The 22,431-nt window shown below is 43.0% G+C and overlaps 1 protein-coding gene across 3 annotated transcripts in view; it reads left to right on the top strand.

The window, feature by feature from the left end:
- Positions 1 to 22,431, top strand: part of kalrna (kalirin RhoGEF kinase a) — a 754,589-nt gene that overhangs the window by 514,772 nt on the left and 217,386 nt on the right. For all 3 annotated transcript variants that reach the window (XM_080199056.1, XM_080199055.1, XM_080199058.1), the window contains exons 26-29: positions 6,402 to 6,471; positions 9,385 to 9,474; positions 14,092 to 14,184; positions 17,870 to 17,981. In XM_080199056.1, coding sequence (XP_080055182.1) covers positions 6,402 to 6,471; positions 9,385 to 9,474; positions 14,092 to 14,184; positions 17,870 to 17,981 — 365 coding nt within the window. The remainder of the gene's footprint in view (positions 1 to 6,401; positions 6,472 to 9,384; positions 9,475 to 14,091; positions 14,185 to 17,869; positions 17,982 to 22,431) is intronic.

The following is a 22,431-nucleotide window of genomic DNA, read 5'->3' as shown; positions in this document are numbered from 1 at the left end:
CCACCTTCCCCTGTATCCTATGAGATCTGTGAAAGTAACTGTTACTGGATGCTTTTTCTAAGGAAGCTCCATCATTTCACTGGAGCAATTAGGCAGATATAGATCTACTTCTGCTATCTCAACTGGGGAGTCTCCACTGATCAGTGAGTTGAGCTGATTTCATGGAAGCTATCAGATTCTGAAAGCCTCAAGAGACAGCAGCCTGCACTCCACAGGTGTCTGAAAGAGTGTACAAAATGTGCTGACTAACCTGCCCTCTACTTCCACCAAACAAGCAGCCACTGCTTCTGTGCTGTGTGGGAGTGAGAAAGCAAGAGATGTAGAGGGTGTCGTCAAGGGGCCCAGGACAGAAATATTTCGGCAGGATCCTACCCTTAGCCTTGAAACTCATCATCATATCATCTCCATTGTCATCGTCATAATCAATGAGGAAGAAGGATCTGCCTTACTGTTCCCAATTATTATCCTCCTCTTCTCCTTAAACAAAGAGTCGGAATTAATGGGTCCTTTTCAAATTGGCAGGCAGTAACTAATGGGGCGTCACAGGAATTAGTATTGGGGATCCAGCTATTCACAATATATATTAATGATTTGGATGAGGGAATAAAATGTAACATCTCAAAGTTTGCAGATGATACCAAGTTGGGTGGGAGGGTGAACTGTGATGAGCATGCAAAGATCCTTCAGCATGATCTGTAAAGGCTGGGTGAGTGGGCAAATCAATGGCAGATGCAGTATAATTTGGATAAATGCGAGGTTATTCACTTCGGAAGCAAAAACGAGAAAGCAGATTACTACCTGAATGGCAGTGAATTGGGAGAAGGGAGTATGCACCAGTCACTGAAAGTAAGCAGGCGGTAAAGAAGCAAATGGCATGTTGGCCTTCATTGCGAAAGGTTTCGCGTACAGGAGCACGGATGTGTTGTTGCGATTATACAGGGCCTTGGTGAGGCCACACCTAGAATATTGTGTGCAGTTTTGGTCTCCTTTTCTGAGGATGTTCAAGGATGTTCTTGCTCTCGAGGGAGTGCAGCAAAGGTTTACCAGGCTGATTCTGGGGACAGCAGGACTGATGCATGAGGAGACCTAACGTAGGATTATTTTCGCTGGAGTTCAGACGAACGAAGCGGAATCTCATTGAGACTTATAAAATTCTAACAGAACTAGACAGGGTAGATGCAGGGAGGATGTTCCCGATGATGGGAGTGTCCAGAACCAGGGTCACAGTCTGAGGATTCGGGGTAGACCATTTAGGATGGAGATGAGGAGCCATTTCTTCACCCAAAGAGAGATGAGCCTGTGGAATTCATTACCACAAAAAATACTTGATTCCAAAACATTAAATGTATTCAAGGGGCAGCTAGATATAGTACTTGGGGTGAATGGGATCAAAGATTATGGGAAGAAAGCAGGATTATGCTATTGAATTGGATGATCAGCCATGATCATGATGAAAGGCAAAGCAGGCTCAAAGGACCAATCTTGCTCCTAACTTCTATGTTTCTATGGCTCTGATAATTCTGAGGGAAAGGAGATATAAGCTAAGAATGGGTAACTAAAGCTTCCTTGGGATTAGGACAAGAAAGGTTGTGGAAAATTTTGACTGTACATTGCCATGACATCCACATGAAACAATTGTTTAGGTCTGCACCCACTAAATCACAGACTTCAATGATTTACCAGTTTTTCCATCTCTCACTATTTGAGCAGAGTATATTTCCAGTAGAAGTACAGCCTGCTGTCTAATATTGGGGTTATTCCTCACGTATCCTGCTGTTTGATTTTGATTTGATTTATTATTGTCACATGTGTTAACATACAGTGAAAAGTATTGTTTCTTGCACGCTATACAGACAAAACATACCGTTCATAAGAAGGAAAGTGCAGAATGCAGTGTTACAGTCATAGCTAGGGAAAGATCAACTTAATGCAAGGTACATCCATTCAAAAGTCTGACAGCAGCAGGGAAGAAGCTGTTCTTGAGTCAGTTGGTACTTGACCTCAGACTTTTGCATCTTTTTCCCAACGGAAGCAGGTGAAAGAGAGAATATCTGAGGTGCGTGGGGTCCTTAATTATACTGGCTGCTTTCCGAGGCAGCAGAAAGCATAGACAGAGTCAATGTTTGGGAGGCTGGTTTGATTGATGGATTGGACTACATTCACGACATTTAGTTCTTGAACATTGTGTGAGTATGACACTTCATAAGATGTTATCCCATGAGCGTTGAACAGATTATCTTCCCTGTGCTTTTTGAAGTTAATTCCCAGCATTGCTGTGTCTCTGGCAAAGCCAGCATTTATTACCCACTATTAGTGGAAGTGTGGCTTCTGGGCAGCTTTAGAGGGCAGTTAATGAGGTCAACTATGTTGGTATGGAACTGGGGTCACATCTGGCCAATTTAGATATAGACAGCAGTTCCCTAAAGGAAGTTAATGAACTATTGGGTTTTGATAACAACTTGATAGCCTCACAGTCCCCACAGACCCCTGTTTTAAAAACAAAACTGAAAACTGATCTCAAATTCACTAACTGGATTGGTAATAAGGTGAATTGATAAGCAGGCCTCTGGTTTATTTGGCCAGCAATATAACTACTATGCTACTGTTCCCATATTTGCAGCATTTTATACAAAAGTGTCAGCAGGTTGGTTTTATTAAAATATTGGGGGCGATTCTCCTGTTCCACTGCGCTGCTTTTTTACTGAAGCAGGGTGGAAAACTCTAGCGGCCAATTCATGGTGGGCGTCTGGGCTCCATGCTTCTCCCAGCACCAGGTTTCCGGCGCCATCAGCACTGTGCCAGAAATCAGCACAGACCTGCATAATATATGCAGCTTCTAATTTAAATATATGCTAAATATAACTATAGCAGGCCTGGGACTGAAAACTCTGGGCCCGTTAGCCTCTCTCTCTCTCTCTCTCTCTCTCTCTCTCCACCCCCAGCAGGGTTTAGTGTAGCTTCCTGGGCTGGTGGCCTGACCATGCTGGAGTGAAGGGGGTACAATCGAGGCCCCTCCGAGGGTCGGACACAGGGAGGCAGGGTGTTCCCTAGGCATTGCCATCTTGACAGTGCCTGGGCCCCCAGCACTGCCCAAGGGGCAAAAAGTGCCAATCCCCAGGGGGCATTTGGGCACTGCCAATTGGGCATGGGGCAGTGCTAAGGGGGAGGGTTATATGGGGTGAGGCCTAGGGGCAGGGTCTTGCCTTTCTGCTATGATACTGGAAGATCAAATTGGTTCTGTGAAGGGGGTGCCAACTATTTTGAAATGTACATCATCTTTTTGGAGTCGTCTTCTGAGATGCAGAGAAGGCCTTTGAGTGAGTGGAGTGGGCATATCTGTTTACAATTATGGGTAAGTTCAGGTTTGATTCAAAATTTATTTTGTGGATTTATCATCTCTATATCTCCCCTAGTGCAAAATGCACACCAACTCTCTACACTCAAAGCACTTCCCTCTATTCAGAGGAACCCACCAAGGCTGCTCACTATCTCCACTCCACTTTGCCCTGATGATAGAACTGCTATCCATAGCCTTAAAGTTGTCAACGCTGCACAGGTATCCACTGAGCTGGTATGGAGCACCATGTGTCCTGCTATGCTGACAACCTCCTATTATATGTTATTCACCCTGTTGCCTGTGTTGAGAATATTTTTTAACAACTTTGGCTCATTCTCTGGTTATAAATTGAATATCAGCAAAAGGGAGTCATTTACCAATCAACTATTTTGCCAAATAGGTTCCCCCAAAAGTTTTGCCGTTTTGTATATCTGGTGCTGGTTTTCATCACTATCGTATGAATATAACAGTCTTTTGCAAGTCTTCATAGAACAAACCTTTTCACCAAAATTAAGATGGATCTACAATGTTGGGATTATTTGCTTCTTTACCGGCAGGATGCAATCTATAAAAACAAATATTCTGATCAGGTTCTTGTTTCCTTTTCAATATTTTTCTCTTTCCTTACCAAAATCATTTTTTGTTATGGTAATCAAGCTGATATCAACATATACGTGGGCAGTTATGAGCCCAAAGCCCGTAGAACGATACTTCAGAAAAGGAGACAGGTTGCTGGGTGTAATGACTTGAATCAGGCCTTTGAAGTTGGCCTATTAGAATACAAACTCCCTGATTAAGGGGCCAATTAATGGGCCAATCAGGAAGACTTGACTTTGTACCAGTTCCTCTGGCACTCCTGGAGGCAGATTGTTGACTGATTGCACTCTGTGTACTGCTGTTGGAATTGTAAATAAAGGGATTTTGGCGAAGGGACTTCTGCCTCTGTGAACTTATTACAGTGGGCTGGCTCTACCTAACCAATTGTGCTATTATTGGACAGTCAGTATTCAGAAGATTTTAACATGGTGTCAGGTTCCAAGTATAAATTGGTGTCCTGTGGAAGCGCATTCCTGCTGAGCATTCTTTCTTCCTGCATTAGTTTGTGCCCCACTATCCCTCTGTCCCTCAAAACACTTGTCAAGTTTCTTTAAGGAATGAATTACTGTCGCCTAGCAATTATTGAACCTTTCTTTTCTTTTGCAGTCTCTGTTTGTTGATTTGTTTACCCTGGGGGGGGGGATAATTCATTCCATTGTATTATTGTTTTTGTTCCTATCTCTTTTTGAAAATAAATAAAATAATTTTTAAAAGATGAAAGCATATGGAATTCTTTCCTTTACTGAGTGAGGTATAGAATATAAAAACAGGGATGTAGTGATAGAACTGTCTAAAATACAGGTTAGGCCTCAGGTGGAATTGTGTGTACAGTTCTGGTCACCACATTACAGGAAGGAGATAATTACTGTGGAGAGAATGCAGAGGGGGTTTACAAGAATTTTGCCAGAGCCTGAAAATTGTATCAATGAAAAGACATGGGATAGGCTTCCTTGAACAGAGGGGGCTAATGAATGATCTAATTGAGGTGTACAAAATTATGAGGAGCCTAGCCAAGGTAGACAGGAAAGACTTGTTTCCTCGAGCTGAATGGTTAATTATCCAAGGGCTTAAGATTTAAGGTGGTTGGGCGAAGGATTAGAAGGGACTTAAGAAAAAGCTTTTTCACTGCTTAAGTTGGTGGTTGAGGCTGATGTGCTCAACTCATTTGAAAGGGATCTGGATTTGCATCTGGAGTGCTGTAACCTGCAAAGCTACAGACCAGGAATTGGAAAATAGGATTAAAATTAGTGGCTAGTTCTGGCACACACATGAAGGGCCGAATGGCCTCTTTTTTTCATTGTAACCTTTCTATGGTTCTATCTCCTCTTACGATATCAAACTTTGAGCTGATTTGGACTATAGTTTACATTTAGGTCTATCTTAGCGATGATCTTAGAATTCTTAACATACTTTAAAAAAACACTCCTCTGTAAGCTAAACTCCACATTCCAGTGCTGGCAGTCTTAAACATTCCATTGTCACTGACTTGCCCCAAACGCTTATAAATTGACCTAGCAAGAACCTGAGCTATACACACCAGGAAAATACATTGGCAAATCTCCAAAATGTGCCAAGTTAGCCAGGCCTGGCTGGGGTGATGGACCAGGTGCTGGAATTAGCCTCAACACCCTGAGTTACAGAACAAAGGTTGACTTGGATTTGTTTTCTTCTCCACCCTGATAGATACTGTTTGTAAAACCCTGAAAGATCAGTATCAATCTTGGCTATGATCACCCTGTGACTAAGCTGCCTACCAACACTCACTGTCCCGGCGCATATATGAGTAAATTAGCAAACCGCTGTGACATTTAACCCACTGATTTCTGTTGCCACTTGATGTTATGGTCAGCAAGCACACACAGCGCAAGGTGATTGAATTCTTTCACTGTCATGTGCTGCTTGAACGTTCAACCAGTCAAATAGCAATAGCGCAAGTCAGTACACTAACAGCTGGTGTGTGCCTTAAATATAGTTTCAGTTAGCTATTTTCTTGAATTAATTTGTTTTTGAAATTTGTAGGTTGCTTCAGTGAAAATTACTTTGACCAGTCATAAAACAAATACACAAAAGTGTAAACATACAAGAGCACATAAATAAAGCGATAGAACTGTGTATTTGGGCGGCACAGTGGCGCAGTGGTTAGCACCGCTCCCTCACAGGGCCAGGGACCTGTGTTCAATTCTGGCCTCAGGTGATTACCTGTGTGGAGTTTGCACGTGCTCCTCGTGTCTGCATAGCTTTCCTCCCACAGTCCAAAGCTGTGTAAGTTAGATGCATTAGCCATGATAAATTGTTCAATAGTGTCAGGGGGATTAGCAGGTTAAATATATGGGATTACAGGAAAGGGCCTGGGTTGGATTGTTGTCAGTGCAGGCTCGATGGACCAAGTGGCCTTCTTCTGCACTGTAAGGATTCTATACTCTGTGATTCTAATTATTAGATAATTTGAACTGTCTATTTTTCTCAGTATCTTTTTGAAAGAATTGGAGAAGTACGAACAGCTGCCAGAAGATGTAGGTCACTGCTTTGTCACATGGGTGAGTAACAGTTTTATTCTCATAAAAAAAATGATTTCAGACTTTGACTTGTGAGATGTCCACATGAGAGAAATAATGCTGACTTTGATTTGACTGATGATGAAGGTCAGAAGTCCTGCTCAGATCATTCAACAACGACAACCTGTATTTATGTAGTGCTTTTAACATATTAAAATGGCACAAGGCATTTCATAAGAGCACACAAAGTCATTTTATGGTAACATCAGACCAGATTGCCAAAAGTTTGGTCAAAGAGGTAGGTTTTAAGGAGCGTTTTAAAAAATAACAGAGAACTGAGAAACAGGGAGATGTAGGGGGGGAATTCTAAAACTTAGGTTCCAGGCAACTGAAGACAGAGCCACAATGGCACAGCAGTTATATTTGAGAATCTCATGAGTCAGAATTAGATGAGTGCAGATACTTCCAAGGCTTTTGACACTGGAGGAGGTTACAGAGATAGGGAGGGGCAAGACCATGGAGGAATTTGCATGAGAATTTTAACATCAAGACATTCTTTAATCCATTCCAAGAGCCAAGATACTCAGCAAGCTTAGGGTGATGAGTGAGTGATGATAGAGTAATGATGAGCTGTGAGTAAGGACATGGGCAACAGAGTCCTGATGGTCTCAAGTTTATGGTGGATGGAATATGGGAGACTGGCCTGGAGGACATTGGAATAGTCAAGTCTGGATCTAACAAGGATTTTGGCAACAGAACGAGTTGAAGTTAGATGGAGTCAGAGGATGTTACAAAGATGGAAATAGGTGAAATTAGTGATGGTATGATATGTGGTGAGAACCTCAAGTTGGGCCACATAGGGCACCAAGATTGTGAGTAGTCAAATTATGCCTCAAACAGGAAGAGAGATACAGCAGAATTTTACATTCCCCTGCTGGTAACTTTGCGGGGGTCTTTTTAATCTAAGTAACTCTCAGCATACACCATTGTGACTGCAGAAACAATCTTCCAATAGCAAAGAGGTAGAAAGAGAAAACTAAGATCATGGGCTGAAATTTCACTGAATCAGGAATACTTGGGTGCTCTTTAATAATAGTGGGCAGCTCCCAATTCCAGGACTCCTGACCTCATTTCTATGGTTTCCAATTTTAACGGTGCAGGCCAATTCTTGTTTCAACAGATTAATGGATTTCTTGTCCTATTTCTAGCTAAAATCCCTGAAATCCATTAACCCACTGAAATGCCTAAGCTCCAGGGAAGACATTGCTTAATTGACAACCTAGCTCTCTGATCTATGGTGTCAAATTCATAATGTTTATTTGCACAAGCTAAAGAGGTTTCAACTGCATGCAGTTTCTGCTATTGATACTTTAAAGGGTCTAGATGATTGACATCTTTACAGTGCTGTAGTAAAAATGAGCTTTTTTAAGAAAATGGAAAGTTACCACCAATAACTTTTTTAAAAGGTTTTCTATATATCCTACTATCACTCCAGCAATCATTTCTTCTGTACAATGTATAATGGGTGAGTGGGCATAGAAGTGCCATAACTTGGTATGAGGGGCCATAGGGGTTGTTTAAGGGGCATAACATGGTATAAGTGACATGAGGGGCCAAAGGAATTGTTTGGGGGGGGAAAGAGTGGCATGGGATGCATGAGGTGGCATATATGCAGCATGAGTAGTGTGTGGTGGATGAGCAGGTTTGAGGGATAAGAACTGGAGGGATTGTTTTTATAACTGGGATGAATTCCAAAAATGGAATTTAATGTTGGCAAGTGTGAGGTGGTCCACTTTGGTAGGAATAATGGTAGGAAGGATTATCGCTTACGTGGTGAAAAACTGCAGCAGGCGACAGTGCAGAGGGACCTTGGGGTCCTTGTGCATGAGTCGCAAAAACCCAGCTTGCAGGTGCAGCAGGTGGTTAGGAAGGCGAATGGGATGCTGGCCTTCATAGCGAGGGGGATTGAATATAAAAGTAGGGAGGTCTTGCTGCGGCTGTATAGGGCATTGATGAGGCCGCAGCTGGAGTACTGTGTGCAGTTTTGGGCGCCGTACTTACGCAAGGATATTTTGGCCTTGGAGGGAGCGCAGAGGAGGTTTACGAGGCTGATGCCGGAGTTGAGGGGGTAGAGCTATGAGGAGAGGCTGAATAGATTAAGCTTGTACTCGTTAGAGTTTAGAAGAATGAGGGGAGATCTCATTGAGACGTATAAGATGATGAATGGGATGGATAGGATAGAGGTGGAGAGACTCTTCCCGCTCAGAAAGGATAATAGGACTAGGGGGCACAGCCTCAAGATAAAGAGGGGGTGGTTTAGAATGGCGTTGAGGAGGAACTTCTTCACTCAAAGGGTGGTGAATCTCTGGAATTCTCTGCCCGTTGAAGTGGTGGAGGCTACCTCGCTAAATATTTTTAAGACGCGGGTTGATGGGTTTTTGATAAGAGAGGGGATTAAGGGTTATGGGGAGAGGGCGGGAATGTGGAACTGAGCCACGACAGATCAGCCATTATCTTATTGAATGGCGGGGCAGGCTCGAAGGACTAGATGGCCTACTCCTGCTCCTATCTCTTATGTTCTTATGTCTTTTAAAAACTCCAGCTCCACACCCGGCCACCCATGTGGCTGCCTCCAAACCTTCAACCAAGTTGGTTGGTCTGACTGCAGTCCATACCCTTCCCTCTTCTCTCCCACAATGGCAATCCCATTCTTGTGAGCCTTTACTCCTGAAGCATTTGGCCTGAGCTAGGAAATTTTCCCATCTTCCACTACCACCTGGAGGATGAAAATCCAGCTCCATGTTATTAATGCAGTTTTGAGTTCGCTCCTCAGGAGTTATATCTCACTGCCAATTAAGTAGATGTTTCGTTCATTGGTTTGACTGCTTCTCAACATGATGCACATCTTTCTCTTTTCCCGGTGTTTAATTTGTTGTTTGGTTTATTTCTGCACAGGCAGACAAATTCCAAATGTATGTCACATACTGCAAAAACAAACCTGACTCCAGCCAGCTGATCTTAGAGCACGCAGGAGTCTTTTTTGATGTAAGTAGACTCTATTTTTACTCATTATACTAACACTAATTTTGGTTCACACAACAGGTAATCATGTAATTAGAGTTGGTGTATGATGCAGAATTTAAAATCAAAATCGAGAGATAAGTCACAATTTCTGCTTCACTTAGCATTGCTACCTTGGGAGGCATTGTGGAATTCTTTTGTGTCAAAGGTCAATTAAATTTTTGAAATCCAGGTATGTTCATTTCTGGGGATTTTCAAAATGCTGCTCCCTTGGATCACATTGGTGGTGTCATTTTCATGACCAACATCTATCAAAATCAAATTTTAGTTCCCATTCAAGTTCAAGTTAATTAATATTTTAAGTTGTTGCATTTCCACTTTGTTAAATATTGTTGATTCTTCTATTTAGCTATTTCTGTCTTCACTTTCCTTCCTGTTCATGAAAAAAATTATAGTCTAAAAGCATTCCTGAAAACAAAGTTATTCACATGGAAGCCATTCATAGAATGCACTCCTTATCCGAACTTATTTGTCTCCCTTAAGAGGTTAAAGAATGTTGCCTGGAGTAAATTACAGTATAAATGACAAGTCAGAATGAAGAATTAAAAAAGTTGCAGCACAGGAACAGGCCCTTTGGCCCTTCAAACCTGCACCGACCATGCTGCCCATGTGAATTAAAACCCCCTACCCTTCCGGGGACCATATCCCTCTATTCCCATCCTATTCATGTATTTGTCCAGACATCCCTTAAAAGTCACTATCGTAAAGCTTCCCCTACCTCCCCCGGTAGTGAGTCCCTGGCACCCACCACCCTCTGTGTAAAAAAAAAAACTTGCCTCATATATCTCTTTTAAATCTTGCTCCTCATACCTTAAACCTATGCCCCAGAGTAATTGACTCTTCCACCCTGGGAAAAGCTTCTGACTATCCACTCTGTCCATGTCCCTCATAATCTTGCAGATTCCTATCAGGTCGCCCCTGTGAGAACAAATCAAGTTTCTCCAACCTCCTCATAGCTAATGCTCTCCATACCAAGCAACATCCTGGTAAATCTAGTTTTCATTAGAAGAAGTAGCTTGATATGCTGAATGTTTTTTTTGCTGATTTTATACTTTGTATTACGTTCTGATCTCAAAATTATTTATTTTTATCAAATATTTTTATCTGGTAATAATCTGTGTTTTGGAACAAGATTTGGTGCATGTTTAACCTTAAAGTATGATAAAAATGTTTATGTCCAACTGCTGGTATGTAACTACTACAAGGTGTTTTGCTTTTCTGAAACCGTTATGGCCTGCTTTGCATTTGTTAAGCAAATTGTGCTGGTGAATAAATATCCTCCATGCTCATGAGAGACTGAGGCCACAGCCACTTTACTGGCAGTCTTTATTAAAGATCCACCAGCCAACTTCCTATCCAGTATGGGCGAGAATTGAGAATTGAACAGAACACCACTGCTGGCTTGTGGAAAACAGATAGCTCTTGACTGTGCGCCCACACTCAGGTAGAAACAGTGGAGTAAAGTCTCAAACATACCTTGCAGGGTCAGGAGCAGCACCACTGCTCATTTTGTGCCCCATTCTTGGACAACATTCAGTGCATGAGCTGGATTAAAAATCACATGGCCAGAATCCTCCCAAAAACATTTTAAGTGTCGAATTTGAGTGAAAACTTGAGTAATTCATGATTTTTTTTCAACGGAAGTTCAGAGAAGAATCTCCCACACTCTGTGCACTGCAGCGGCCAATAGCATGAATATCATTACAAATCAGTGGGCAGGGCCTATTCCTGCTGGAGAAACCGGCAGCATAATGCTGAGCGGGGCCACTGCACATGCACTGATCTGTCAGTGCCAAGATCAGCACATGCACCATTGCCCCACACTGCCAGTCTTCCGATTGCTGGCCAACTCAATTGCTGACCAGCCACATGACCCTCGCATTGCTCCCCTACCCATGGCCCGAGTACTGGACCCCAACCATTCCCAAGCCATCCCCAAACCCCACCCTCCTGGCAGGCCCTGATCCTCAGCCTCCCCCCATCCCCACAGTCCACTGGCCCCCACTCCCCACCCCCAACAGTCCCAAACCACCCAGCAGGCTGCTCTCTCCACCATCAGCCCACCCTGATAGTTTACTTTGCTCCTTCCTCCACCGATCCTGTTTGCAGAGTGTCAGTGGAACCCCCACCCCCACCAGTTGGCCCACTCCATAGGCCCCACCCTTTTGGCACTGCTCCATGCCCAATGGGCAGTGCCAAGGTGCCCCCGAGCATTAACATTTTGTCCCTTGGGCAGTGCCAGAGGGCTCAGGCTGGTACTGTCAAGGTGCTAATGCCCAGAGCCTCCCCTCACACTGCCCGACCCTCTTTAGGACTCTGATTGCCCTGTCCTTTCACTCCAGTCGGGTCGGGCCATTAGTTGCCCGCTTGTGGGGAGCTACTGTAAAGCTTGAAGTCCTGGGCCCGCTAATCACAATTAAAATATATTAAAATTACCACTTAAATGGTCTTCGCGCCTCCCCGCTGATTTCTCGCCCAGAGCTGACACTGCCAGAAACCTGGCACTGGGAGATGCTATTGAGGTGGCGAATCCCGGAATCAGCTGATGCAAGAATCTCCCCACCTGCTGTGCTAATTTTTTAGCACATCGTGATGGAAAAATCATCCCCCCCCATACGTTTGATGCTTGTGGTCTAACTAAATGGCTGAAAATGCTCGAAAGTCAATTCTGCAGGGACTGGAGTGTATTATTGACCTCTTTAATCACATTTTGGTTCAATATTTTAAGTTTCCTTTCTGCTTTGTTTTTCTTTTGACCTGTTCCCTTGTTTTTTGGGTACTGTCCTTCTTGTTTTTGTCCCTTGTTTGATTTTTGATTTACCTGGAAAGAAGGTTGGGACTTATGTGTGCCATGGAATAGTATCTTTACTTTGTGTGGAACAGTAAATAACTATTCCAAAGCTGCTGACACCAGCAGCACAAAAGTGCAATAAGGACAAATACAAAACTGCAAAATGTCATGATGTGTACTTTTGTTAAGAACGAGAAACAATATAAACCTTGGAACTGTGTTAGTGACGTCGAATTTCGCCATTTTAAAGTTTTCAGTACGTCTTATTGCATTTTTACATATTGCATATTATACCTCCATGTACTTGTAACTCCATTTTGAAACTAGCCTCTTCTTTTACTTCATTAAGGGAGAAAGTTGGCAACCGAAACAATGGTAGAATAATGTAATATACTTACTACTTTAATTGCCCACCAGTGGGAGTTTCTCCATAGTAAATGGCCTATTGCTAGAGATGTTTTAGATGATGCTGGAAATGTTGGCTTTTGAGAAATACTTGGCACCGTATTAGACTATAGGGTGCATAGGCCTAAGAACTGCTCGTTCTCCAGCATTGAGACATTTTAAAACATCCAATTTTGTTTCTAGGCTGCTGGTTTTTCTTGCTTCCTTTGCAGCAGCAGGCACAATACCAGCACTTAGTGGGGATTCTTTAAAAATCAAACCCACAGCAAAACTCCAAAATTTAACAAACTCTGGCTCTGGATACTTTTATTTAAAAAAAAATCAATATTACCTTGAATAGCACACTAATAATGGTGCTGACCCAGCAGGACCCAATGTTGCATGAGGGAGCTGAAAATGGCGCACAAAACGCAATGATGCAAAGATAAAACTTCATAATGGAAATTAGAATTGGTACCGGGAAAATGTGATCTAATGCAAACATGACTTTCTAGCAAATCAACTGACTTACGTAACACTACATTTACTGGTCCTCCTTTATCCACCCTGCTCACTACATCCTCAAAGAACTCTGATAAATTTATCAACGTTATTGCCTTTTCATAAAACCATATCTGACTGTTTGTATTATGATTCTCTAAATGTCCTGCCATTAGTTACTTTATAACGGATTCCACCATTTTCCTAATGACTGATGCTAGTCTTACTTTTTGTCTCCTTCCTTTCCATTAGAAGGTGTTTCAATCCGCTGGACCTTTGCAGAAACTAGGGAATTTTCCAGGTTAAATCCAATGAGTCCAATGACTCTGCAGCCACTTACTTTAAGACCCTAGTGTGCAGGTCATCAGGTTCAAGAGATGTTAACCTTTAACCCCATTAGCTTGCCAAGTATTAGTTGTCTAGTCATAATGGTTGTTTTCAGTTATTCCCTTTTGTACTATCATTAGGATCACCTAAGGGATGAATGTTTGCTTTTAGCTACTCTCTTCCTTTTTATATATTTGTAGAAGGTCTTGCTGGTTTACTCTCATAATTTATTCTCTTTAAGTCATTCTTTTAAAATTTTCCCAAAATCTTCTGACCTACAATTAATCTTTGCAACATTGTATGACTTTTCTTCCAAATTGACAGCATCCTTAACCTCCTTAGTCACTGTTGGTTCATCCTTCTCACAGAGTATTCCTAAGTAGGCTATATATTTGTTGAGAATTTTGGAATATTGTCTTAAGTATCTGCCGCTGCTTGTTTACTGTCCTACATTTTTGTCTTGAGTAAAAACATGTATTTCATAAGTAATCAGCAGTGTCATTAAATTGATATGCTTCTTTTAGCAACTCAGATTTAAATTTGAGTCATCATTCTGTATGTTATGCTTTCTTTTGCAGGAAATTCAACAAAGGCATGGTTTAGCCAATTCAATTTCGTCCTACCTAATTAAACCTGTTCAAAGAATCACTAAGTACCAGCTCCTACTGAAGGTATGTAAAGCTCCCAATATTTCTTCAGCGTACATCTATCGGAGTCAAGCAAAGAGCTGCTTAATAAGAGTGCCAAAGAAACATAGAAACTAGAAGCAGGAGTAGGCCATTCAGTCCTTTGAGCCTGCTCGTCATACATCTTGATCATGGCTGATCATCAAATTCAATACCCTGAACCCACACCACCTCACCCACCCCCTGCCCCCCAACCCACCATCCCCTTCCTCCCATATCCCTTTGGCCCCAGGAGCTGTATCTAATTTTTTTCTTAAAATAAGAACATAAGAAATAGGAGCAGGAGTAGGCCATCTAACCCTTCGAGCCTGCCCCACCATTCAATAAGATCATGGCTGATCGGAAGTGGATCAGTTCCACTTCCCCGCTTTCTCCCCATAACCCTTAATTCCCTTGCCTACCAAAAACCTATCTAACCGTGACTTAAATATATTTAGTGCCACTTCAACGGCAGAGAATTCCAGAGATTCACCACTCTTTGAGTGGAGAAGTTCCTCCTCAACTCCGTTCTAAACTGCTCCCCCCTTATCTTGAGGCTGTGCCCTCTAGTCCTGCTGTCCTTTTTCAGCGGGAAGAATCTCTCTACCTCTACCCTATCCATCCCTTTCATTATCTTATACGTCTCTATAAGATCCCCCCTCATCCTTCTAAACTTCAACGAGTACTGATCCAGTCTATTTAGTCTCTGTTCATAGTCCAACCCCCTCATCTCCGGTATCAGCCTAGTGAACCTCCTCTGCACTCCCTCCAAGGCCAAAATATCCTTGCGCAAGTGCGGCGACCAAAACTGCACACACTACTCCAGCTGCGGCCTCACCAGTGCCCTGTACAGTTGCAGCAAGACCTCCCTGCTTTTATACTCTATCCCCCTCGCTATAAAGGCCAGCATCCCATTCGCCTTCTTGATCACCTGCTGCACCTGCAGACTGGGATTTTGCGACTCATGCACAAGGAGCCACAGGTCCCTCTGCACCTTAGCATGCTGCAGCTTTTCGCCCTTTAAATGGTAATCCCTCCTACTCTTATTTCTGCCAAAGTGGATAACCTCACACTTGCTAACATTGTACTCCATCTGGCAGGTCCTCACCCATTCGCTCAGCCTATCCAGATCCTTCTGCAGACTTTCCACACCCTCCGCACAATTTGCTTTTCTACTCATCTTTGTGTCATCAGCAAATTTCGTTACCCTACACTCAGCTCCCTCCTCCAGATCATCTATATAAATGGTAAATAGCTGAGGCCCCAGCACCGATCCCTGTGGCACTCCACTACTCACCAACCGCCAATCAGAATAGCACCCATTGATACCAACTCTCTGCCTCCTATTAGATAACCAATCCTCTATCCACACTAACACCTTACCTCCAACTCCATGCCCCCTAACCTTCTGAAGCAACCTTTTGTGCGGCACCTTATCAAACACCTTTTGAAAATCGAGAAACAACACATCCACCGATTCCCCTCTGTCTACTGCACTAGTCACATCCTCATAGAAATCCAATAAATTTGTCAAACACGACTTCCCCTTAACGAATCCGTGCTGCATCTGCTCTATCAATCATTCTTTTCTAGATGCCTCGCTATTTCTTCTTTGATGACGGATTCAAGCATTTTTCCAACAACAGACGTTAAACTAACCAGCCTATAATTCCCTGACACGTATTGGCCTCAGCTATCTGTGGTAGTGAATTCCACACATTCACCACCCTCAGGATGAAGAAATTTCTCCTCACCTCAGTTCTAAAAGATTTACCCCTTATCCTGAAAGAATGATCTCTAATTCTGGACTCCATCACCATTCTGAATCTCCCCTGTCTAATCCTGTTAAAACTTTATAAGTTTCTCTGAGATCATCTCTCAGTCCTCGAAACTCCAGTGAATATAATCCTAATCTACTTAGTCTCTCCCCATATGACAGAAATTCGTCATCCCAGGAATTAATCTGGTAAACGTTTGCTGTACTCCCTCTATAGCAAGGACATCCTTCCTGAGATAAGGACATCAAAACTGCACACAATACTCCAGGTGTGGCCTCACCAATGCCCTATACAATTGCAGCAAAACGTCTCTATACCTATACTCAAATCCTCTCACTATGAAGGCCAACATACTATTTGCCTTCTTTACTGCCCGCTGTACCTGCACACTTACTTTCAGCGACTGATGCACAAGGACCCCAAGGTCTCATTGAGTATCCACCTTTCTTAATTTGCAGCCATTCAAGTAATAACCTCTCATTTACCCACAGCATACTGCATCTACCATACAGATGCCCACACACTCAGCATGTCCAAATCACACTGAAGCATCTCTGTGTCTTTCCCACAGCTCAACCTCCCACCCAACTTTGTAACATCTGCAAATTTGGAGATGATACATTTAGTTCCCTCTTCCAAATCATTAGTATATAATATGAACAGCTGGGGTTCCAGCGTAGATCCCTGCGGAACCTCACTTGTCACACTGCCAATCGGAAAAAGACCTATTTATGCCAATTCTTTGCTTCCTATCTGCTAACCACCTTGCTATCCATCTCAAGACATTATCTGTAATTCCATGTGCTTTAACTTTACACAGTAGTCTGTTTTGTGAGACCTTGTCAAAAGCTTTCTGAAAGTCTAAATAAACCACATCCACTGTTTCTCTCAGTCAACTCTACTAGTTACACCTCAAAAAATTCCAATAGATTCGTCAAGCATGATTTCGCTTATGTAAATCCATGCTGATTTTGCCTGACTATACCACTGCCTTTCAAATGTTGAGTTATGAAATCCTTGATAATAGACTCCAGCAACTTCCCCAGTACCGACGTTAGGCTCACTGGTCCATAGTGTCCTATTTTCTCTCTATCTCCCTTTTTGAATAGCAAGCTTACATTAGCTACCCTCCAATCTGTAGAAACTATTCCAGCGTCCAAAGAATTTTGGAAAATAACCACCAATGGATCTATTATTTCTAGGGCCACTCCCTTAAGTACTCTGGAATGAAGGTGCCTTACATCAGAGAATCATAAAATGACAACACTGACAGCAACATAGAGCAGCAAGGTCTTACCACTTTATCCAGACCTCCAAGTGGAATTGAAGTTTTCTATCATGCCCTCCATAATCTGTTCCAGTTTCCAAGTGTTCTTGTTCTTGGGCTACATTTTTTTGCTCAGCACACTGCACTTTCCAACTTCACCCAGTACCAGACTGACCGTCTTCTGAAATTGTTCCAAAACTTCAACTACTCCCCTCTAAGACAGTATTGTCAGTGTTTGAAACAGTTTGTGTACAGTACTGTGGATTAGCGGGTTGGGGCCAGGATGGGGGTCATAGGCTGAGCACAGATGTCAGTCACGACTTCAGGGTAAGCAAGAAAAACACACGGGCTCAAAGTTGGGCAGTGCAATCTGAAAAAAATGTGTCTGTGGAGCAGGGCAAACTGCAATCCATAAAATGGAAATGAGAGAAGATTTCTCAACTGTGAGTACTAATTCCTTCTTTTCTTCCATAAGTAACACATGAGATTTCACTAATTCTAGTTAGTATATTAAATTCTTAGTAATGGCTCAATTTTGAATGATTAAGAGGATGAAGGACAGGTAGAAAACTTTTTGTAGAAAGGCCTTTAAGTACCAGATTGTTTTTAATTTGTTGTACAGCATTTTTAATGTTTCTGTCATTAGGAACTTTTAACCTGTTGTGAGGAAGGCAAAGGGGAATTAAAAGATGGTCTTGAAGTGATGCTTAATGTACCTAAGAAAGCCAATGACGCTATGCATGTCAGCATGCTGGAAGGTAAGAGTGTAAAAACGAACAACTCTGTTGCAAGTCCCACTTTAACTGAAATCACATCTCACATAGTTTGTGAATGATAACAACTTGTATTAATATAGTGCCTTTTGAATTGTCGACCTTCTTCAGAATCCACGTTCTTATCACCTTCAGGAACTTAACAGCCCAGTAACCAGAAGGTTTTTTTAATGCGAACATTTGTATTTATGGATGTAAACTTCTCTGTCCTATGTATGTAATGGCGTATAGTATAATTCTGCAGGACCAGGCTGTTGGATCTAAATCTGGAAAGTCCAGGTAAAGTTTAATCAGCCTTGTTACCAGTTACAGGGATCATGTTGCATGGTAACGTTGCAACATGATTGTTTGCATTGCCTCCATCAGCCATGGTACCATGGTAACCTTGTGGCTGGTGGAAGCGATGCAAACAGCTCACAAACTTTGTGTTGCCTGCTCAATTTTATGGTTGTGGTGAGCAAGCCAGTGCTGAACGTTTTCCAAGTGGTTGCATGCTCAGCAAAGGGCCCACTTTGAGTGTGTTCCGCAACAATTAAAGCTAGCTTGCATATTTTAAAGGGAGATGTATTCTTGCTTTAGCAGCTAATTGAAGCTGCTGTTAACAACACCCTAGGAGCAGGAAGAAAGCAATGGAGCCACAGGTGAGAGAAAATATTCATGGGCTCTCGGATGCAGTGTTCAGAGGCCCTTTGCAGGAAGTAGAAAGGAAGAGAGAGGTGATCTTTTGACAGGGGACCAAGAGGCCCTTCAGACTCCGTCAAGGGATTAGGAACAGATGGGCACACAGGTTAGTGTCAGCTGTCTCACCTCAGTGGTCAAGATCAGTGAATGTATTTTCAAATTCCATGTCCTCCCTCTCACACACTGCTCAAAGCACCAACAGTCAGGATTCATGCCTAACATTCAAATGTTCCACCTCATCCCCACACTTAGCAAGTTTCATCATGTCACATTTCGCAAGCCCCACATACCGCCAGCTATTCAGCACAATACCCAAACACATGACAATACATTCACTGACATTCTTCCCACTCTCTTGCAGGCTGAGAGGTCACATAACAGGAGGGAGAGGCAACAAGCCAGTGGGGGTCAGGCACGGCTGCAGCTCCTCATCCCTTGAGAGGAGATGGTACTTGGCATTACTGGTGCAGCTGTTACAGAAGTTGTGATGACAGGCATTGCTGACACCAGCCGGGGTGATGGTATATTTCTGTCTGATCCATTTTCAGAAATTCTTCACACTCATCCTGCAATCTGGTATAATGTGCATATGGCATTACCAAATACCCTTACCTTCCTCCCACATCTCTTCCCTCATTCCAACTCTCCTCTTGTGCATTTATGCTTTCAGATACTCAAGCTCTGCTGCCAGGCCAGCCATGAAGCGTTAGGATGGAGGTCTAGAGGAAGATTGCAGCTCTGATGAAGCAGCATTGTCACTTGATCTCACACTCACAGGCACTAACTCAGATACTGGTATTGTCTGTAACTTAGAGCAGAGTATAGCGCTGGGATCTGTCGGTGATGAGTCACTGGACAAAATTTGACTGCAGCCAGACCAGGAGGAAAATGTAACCAGCATTGCCAGCTCCCTAGAGGACAAGGCCGCAAAAAAGCTGTACCGCAGAGGATTGGAGATCAATGGGATCGTGCAAAGGAAAAGGCTGATGAATGTTCACACACGGGAACACCACCATCTGCAAGTTTCCCTCCAAGCCACAAAACATCTGAGTCTATCTCTCTATTTGTCCACAGTTGTTGGGTGAAAATCTTAAAACTCCCTGCCTAAGAGTACTGTGGGTCTGCCTACACCCCACAAACTGCAAGAGTTCAAGAAGACAGCTCACCATCACCTTGTGAACAAATAGGGATAGATAATAAATACTGACCTGGTCAGCAAACTCTGCACCCCCAGCTGGAACCTGTTCTTCCCAACTTGGAGCTGGTGGCCCCTTCTATGAGATCTCTTGTGGATCCATCCTTGCTGGACAATCTGACCAATACTTCAGCTTCCATTTGAGCACAGGCTGAAGCTGTGCAATGTTTATGTGCTGTAGTGGAAGAAGCTCTATTTGTTGTCCAGCAGGCCCAGCTTGGCTTTGAAGATCAGTGTTGAAAGGAGTTTCAGACTCTGACAACAGTCCAGCAATCTGTGCTCCAGCAGATTACTGGGATTGCTGAGGCGCTGCCCTGGCAGGGGAGTCACACTGGAGCGTGAACTTTCAGAATGACAGCATTCATCTTCTTACCACCACTGTTCCACCAATGCTCTGCTTTTGCCTGAGCGCCAGCCAGTTCAGACTGCTACCACCCATGCCAAGTTGGTGCAGTCTGAAGTTGGTCTCTCAGGACCCAGATCTGGTTGAGGATATCTTGTAAGGCGATCAGCAGTGAACATCAGCAGTTTCCCATCTACCTTGCTGCAGCCATTGGGGTTACACAGCATCAGAGCACTAGGGCAGGCAAAGGCACCTACAGGGCAGGCACTGAGGAAATGCACAAGGGTGAATAATTGTACGGATTCTTGAAAATGTTGTTGGATTAAGTTAGTTTGGAATGGTTTCCTTGTGTTGTATTTTGTTTCAGGATTGTAGCCTAGAGGATACAGTGATGGTCTGTAATAGATGGATGGTAAGGTGGGCAATGTTCAGCATTGGGAATCTGATGGGATGCTCATGCACAGCGTGTTGGAACACTGATATGTCAGCTGTCTCTTCTCTTCCTCCTCTTCCTGAGGTGGACATTGAAATTCTAGTAGCAAGAGCTGTGTTCTCATGATGAATAAGTTATGGAGGACACAGCAGACCATTACCAACTGGGAAGTTTGCCCAGTGAGTACTAAAGGGCAATCCAGGCAAAGGAATCAATGGTCTATTTCATGATGGCTCTCATTGTAGGCCAGATAAGATTAGATGGCAGAGGACAATCATTAGCCATAAATAGAATGGATATCTCTCACCAAGCAGCCATCCTCTGGTCCATCACGGTGCTTCAAAGACAGCTGGAGCATCTACCTAGTGCAGGATGAAATATTATCACTGCTACGAGTTTAGTGGGCATTTACTAACATGATCACACTCAATGATACATTCAATGAGTAGAATCCCTCATGGTTTCAGTACATCTCCCCATTGAAATGTGCTGCCCAGAGACCACATGTGCAGCCGATGGCTCCCTGCATTATTCCCACTATCCTGACAAAGCCATATATCTATTCTTCCTTTCTTTGTAGAGAAGAAAATAAAGTCCCCACTCTTTGTGTGTAGGATCTCCTGGATGCAGGGTTTGAGAGGGAACAATGTCATCTGCTTCTGCTGGCACAGAAATTGAGGGCCACAGTCAACTAGATAGCCACATTAGTCACATTCTCACTCTGCTCTGCTGCTGCAGGACCATTTTCAGGAGGTGGTACAGTTCTGTAACAACCTCTTTGGTGAAGTGTAACCACCATGCACTGGCTGAGGTGCAGGCAGGAGAAGTGCTCTTTGGAGACCCTAGGATTAATAAGGTGTTCTGATGAGAGCCCTCATCCTGCTACAAACAGTTTAGCTTTTCTGCTACCTCTGCACCATATCCCTGTAATTCTGTCGCCCAAACCAGCAGTTCAAAGGGAACTACAACTATTGCTCCATGATTAGAAACAATTAGCATACATGGAGGCCTTTCAACTCTTTCCAAAGGCAATACTCCCTGCTGATTATTAGAATTTCTGTCAAATCTTCCAACAACAAAGTACTTTCATTAGCTCAGCCGTCACACATAAATGGCTTAAAACTCTTCACCCGAACACTGAGTGGTTCTAACCTTTAAGCAGCATTAAAAAGAGTTCCTTGCACAGATGAACATAGGCTCAGCTGTCCATGTTTAAGTGAGGGCATTAACAGGAGCAGTGAGGCCCAAAATAGCAGATCGCACGCCCAATCTGAATTAGACACTAATGTCATGATCTTCTCACTCTTCATGTTTCTGGTGTGCAGCCAGGACGCCCAAGCTATCACTCCACATAATATGGTGATTGAAATGAAACAAGCCAGAATTGTCAGGATGGAATCTCTTGCCAGTTTTTTCATTACTAGGCTCCCATGATGCTCAAACTGGTGGTGTTATGAAGCTAAATTTTGCAGTCCAAATTTATATATTGATCTGACCCCATTTCTGCTGTCTTTGAACATTCAGCACATTTCAACTGAATTTAGAAAGAAATAACATTGAGTATATGTTACTCAATATTTCATGAGTTCACAATTCAAAGTAACATATCTCATTAAACACAGTAACAATCACAAGTCATTAATTAGTATTGTAATTCATAAAACAAGAGTTCTGATCAGTTTCCTTGGTATGTCCAGGAATAACAGGGGAGACATGAAATACAGTGGTGAGTGATTTCTCCCATTGCTATTAGCTCTGGGACTCAGCTCTTCCACCAGTCTGC

This window comes from Carcharhinus amblyrhynchos, chromosome 11 (assembly GCF_965287045.1).
Source record: "Carcharhinus amblyrhynchos chromosome 11, sCarAmb.v2.hapA, whole genome shotgun sequence".
Lineage (NCBI taxonomy): Eukaryota > Metazoa > Chordata > Chondrichthyes > Carcharhiniformes > Carcharhinidae > Carcharhinus > Carcharhinus amblyrhynchos.
The sequence above is the reverse complement of the archived record's forward strand: the minus strand, read 5'-3'. Positions and strand labels throughout refer to the sequence as shown.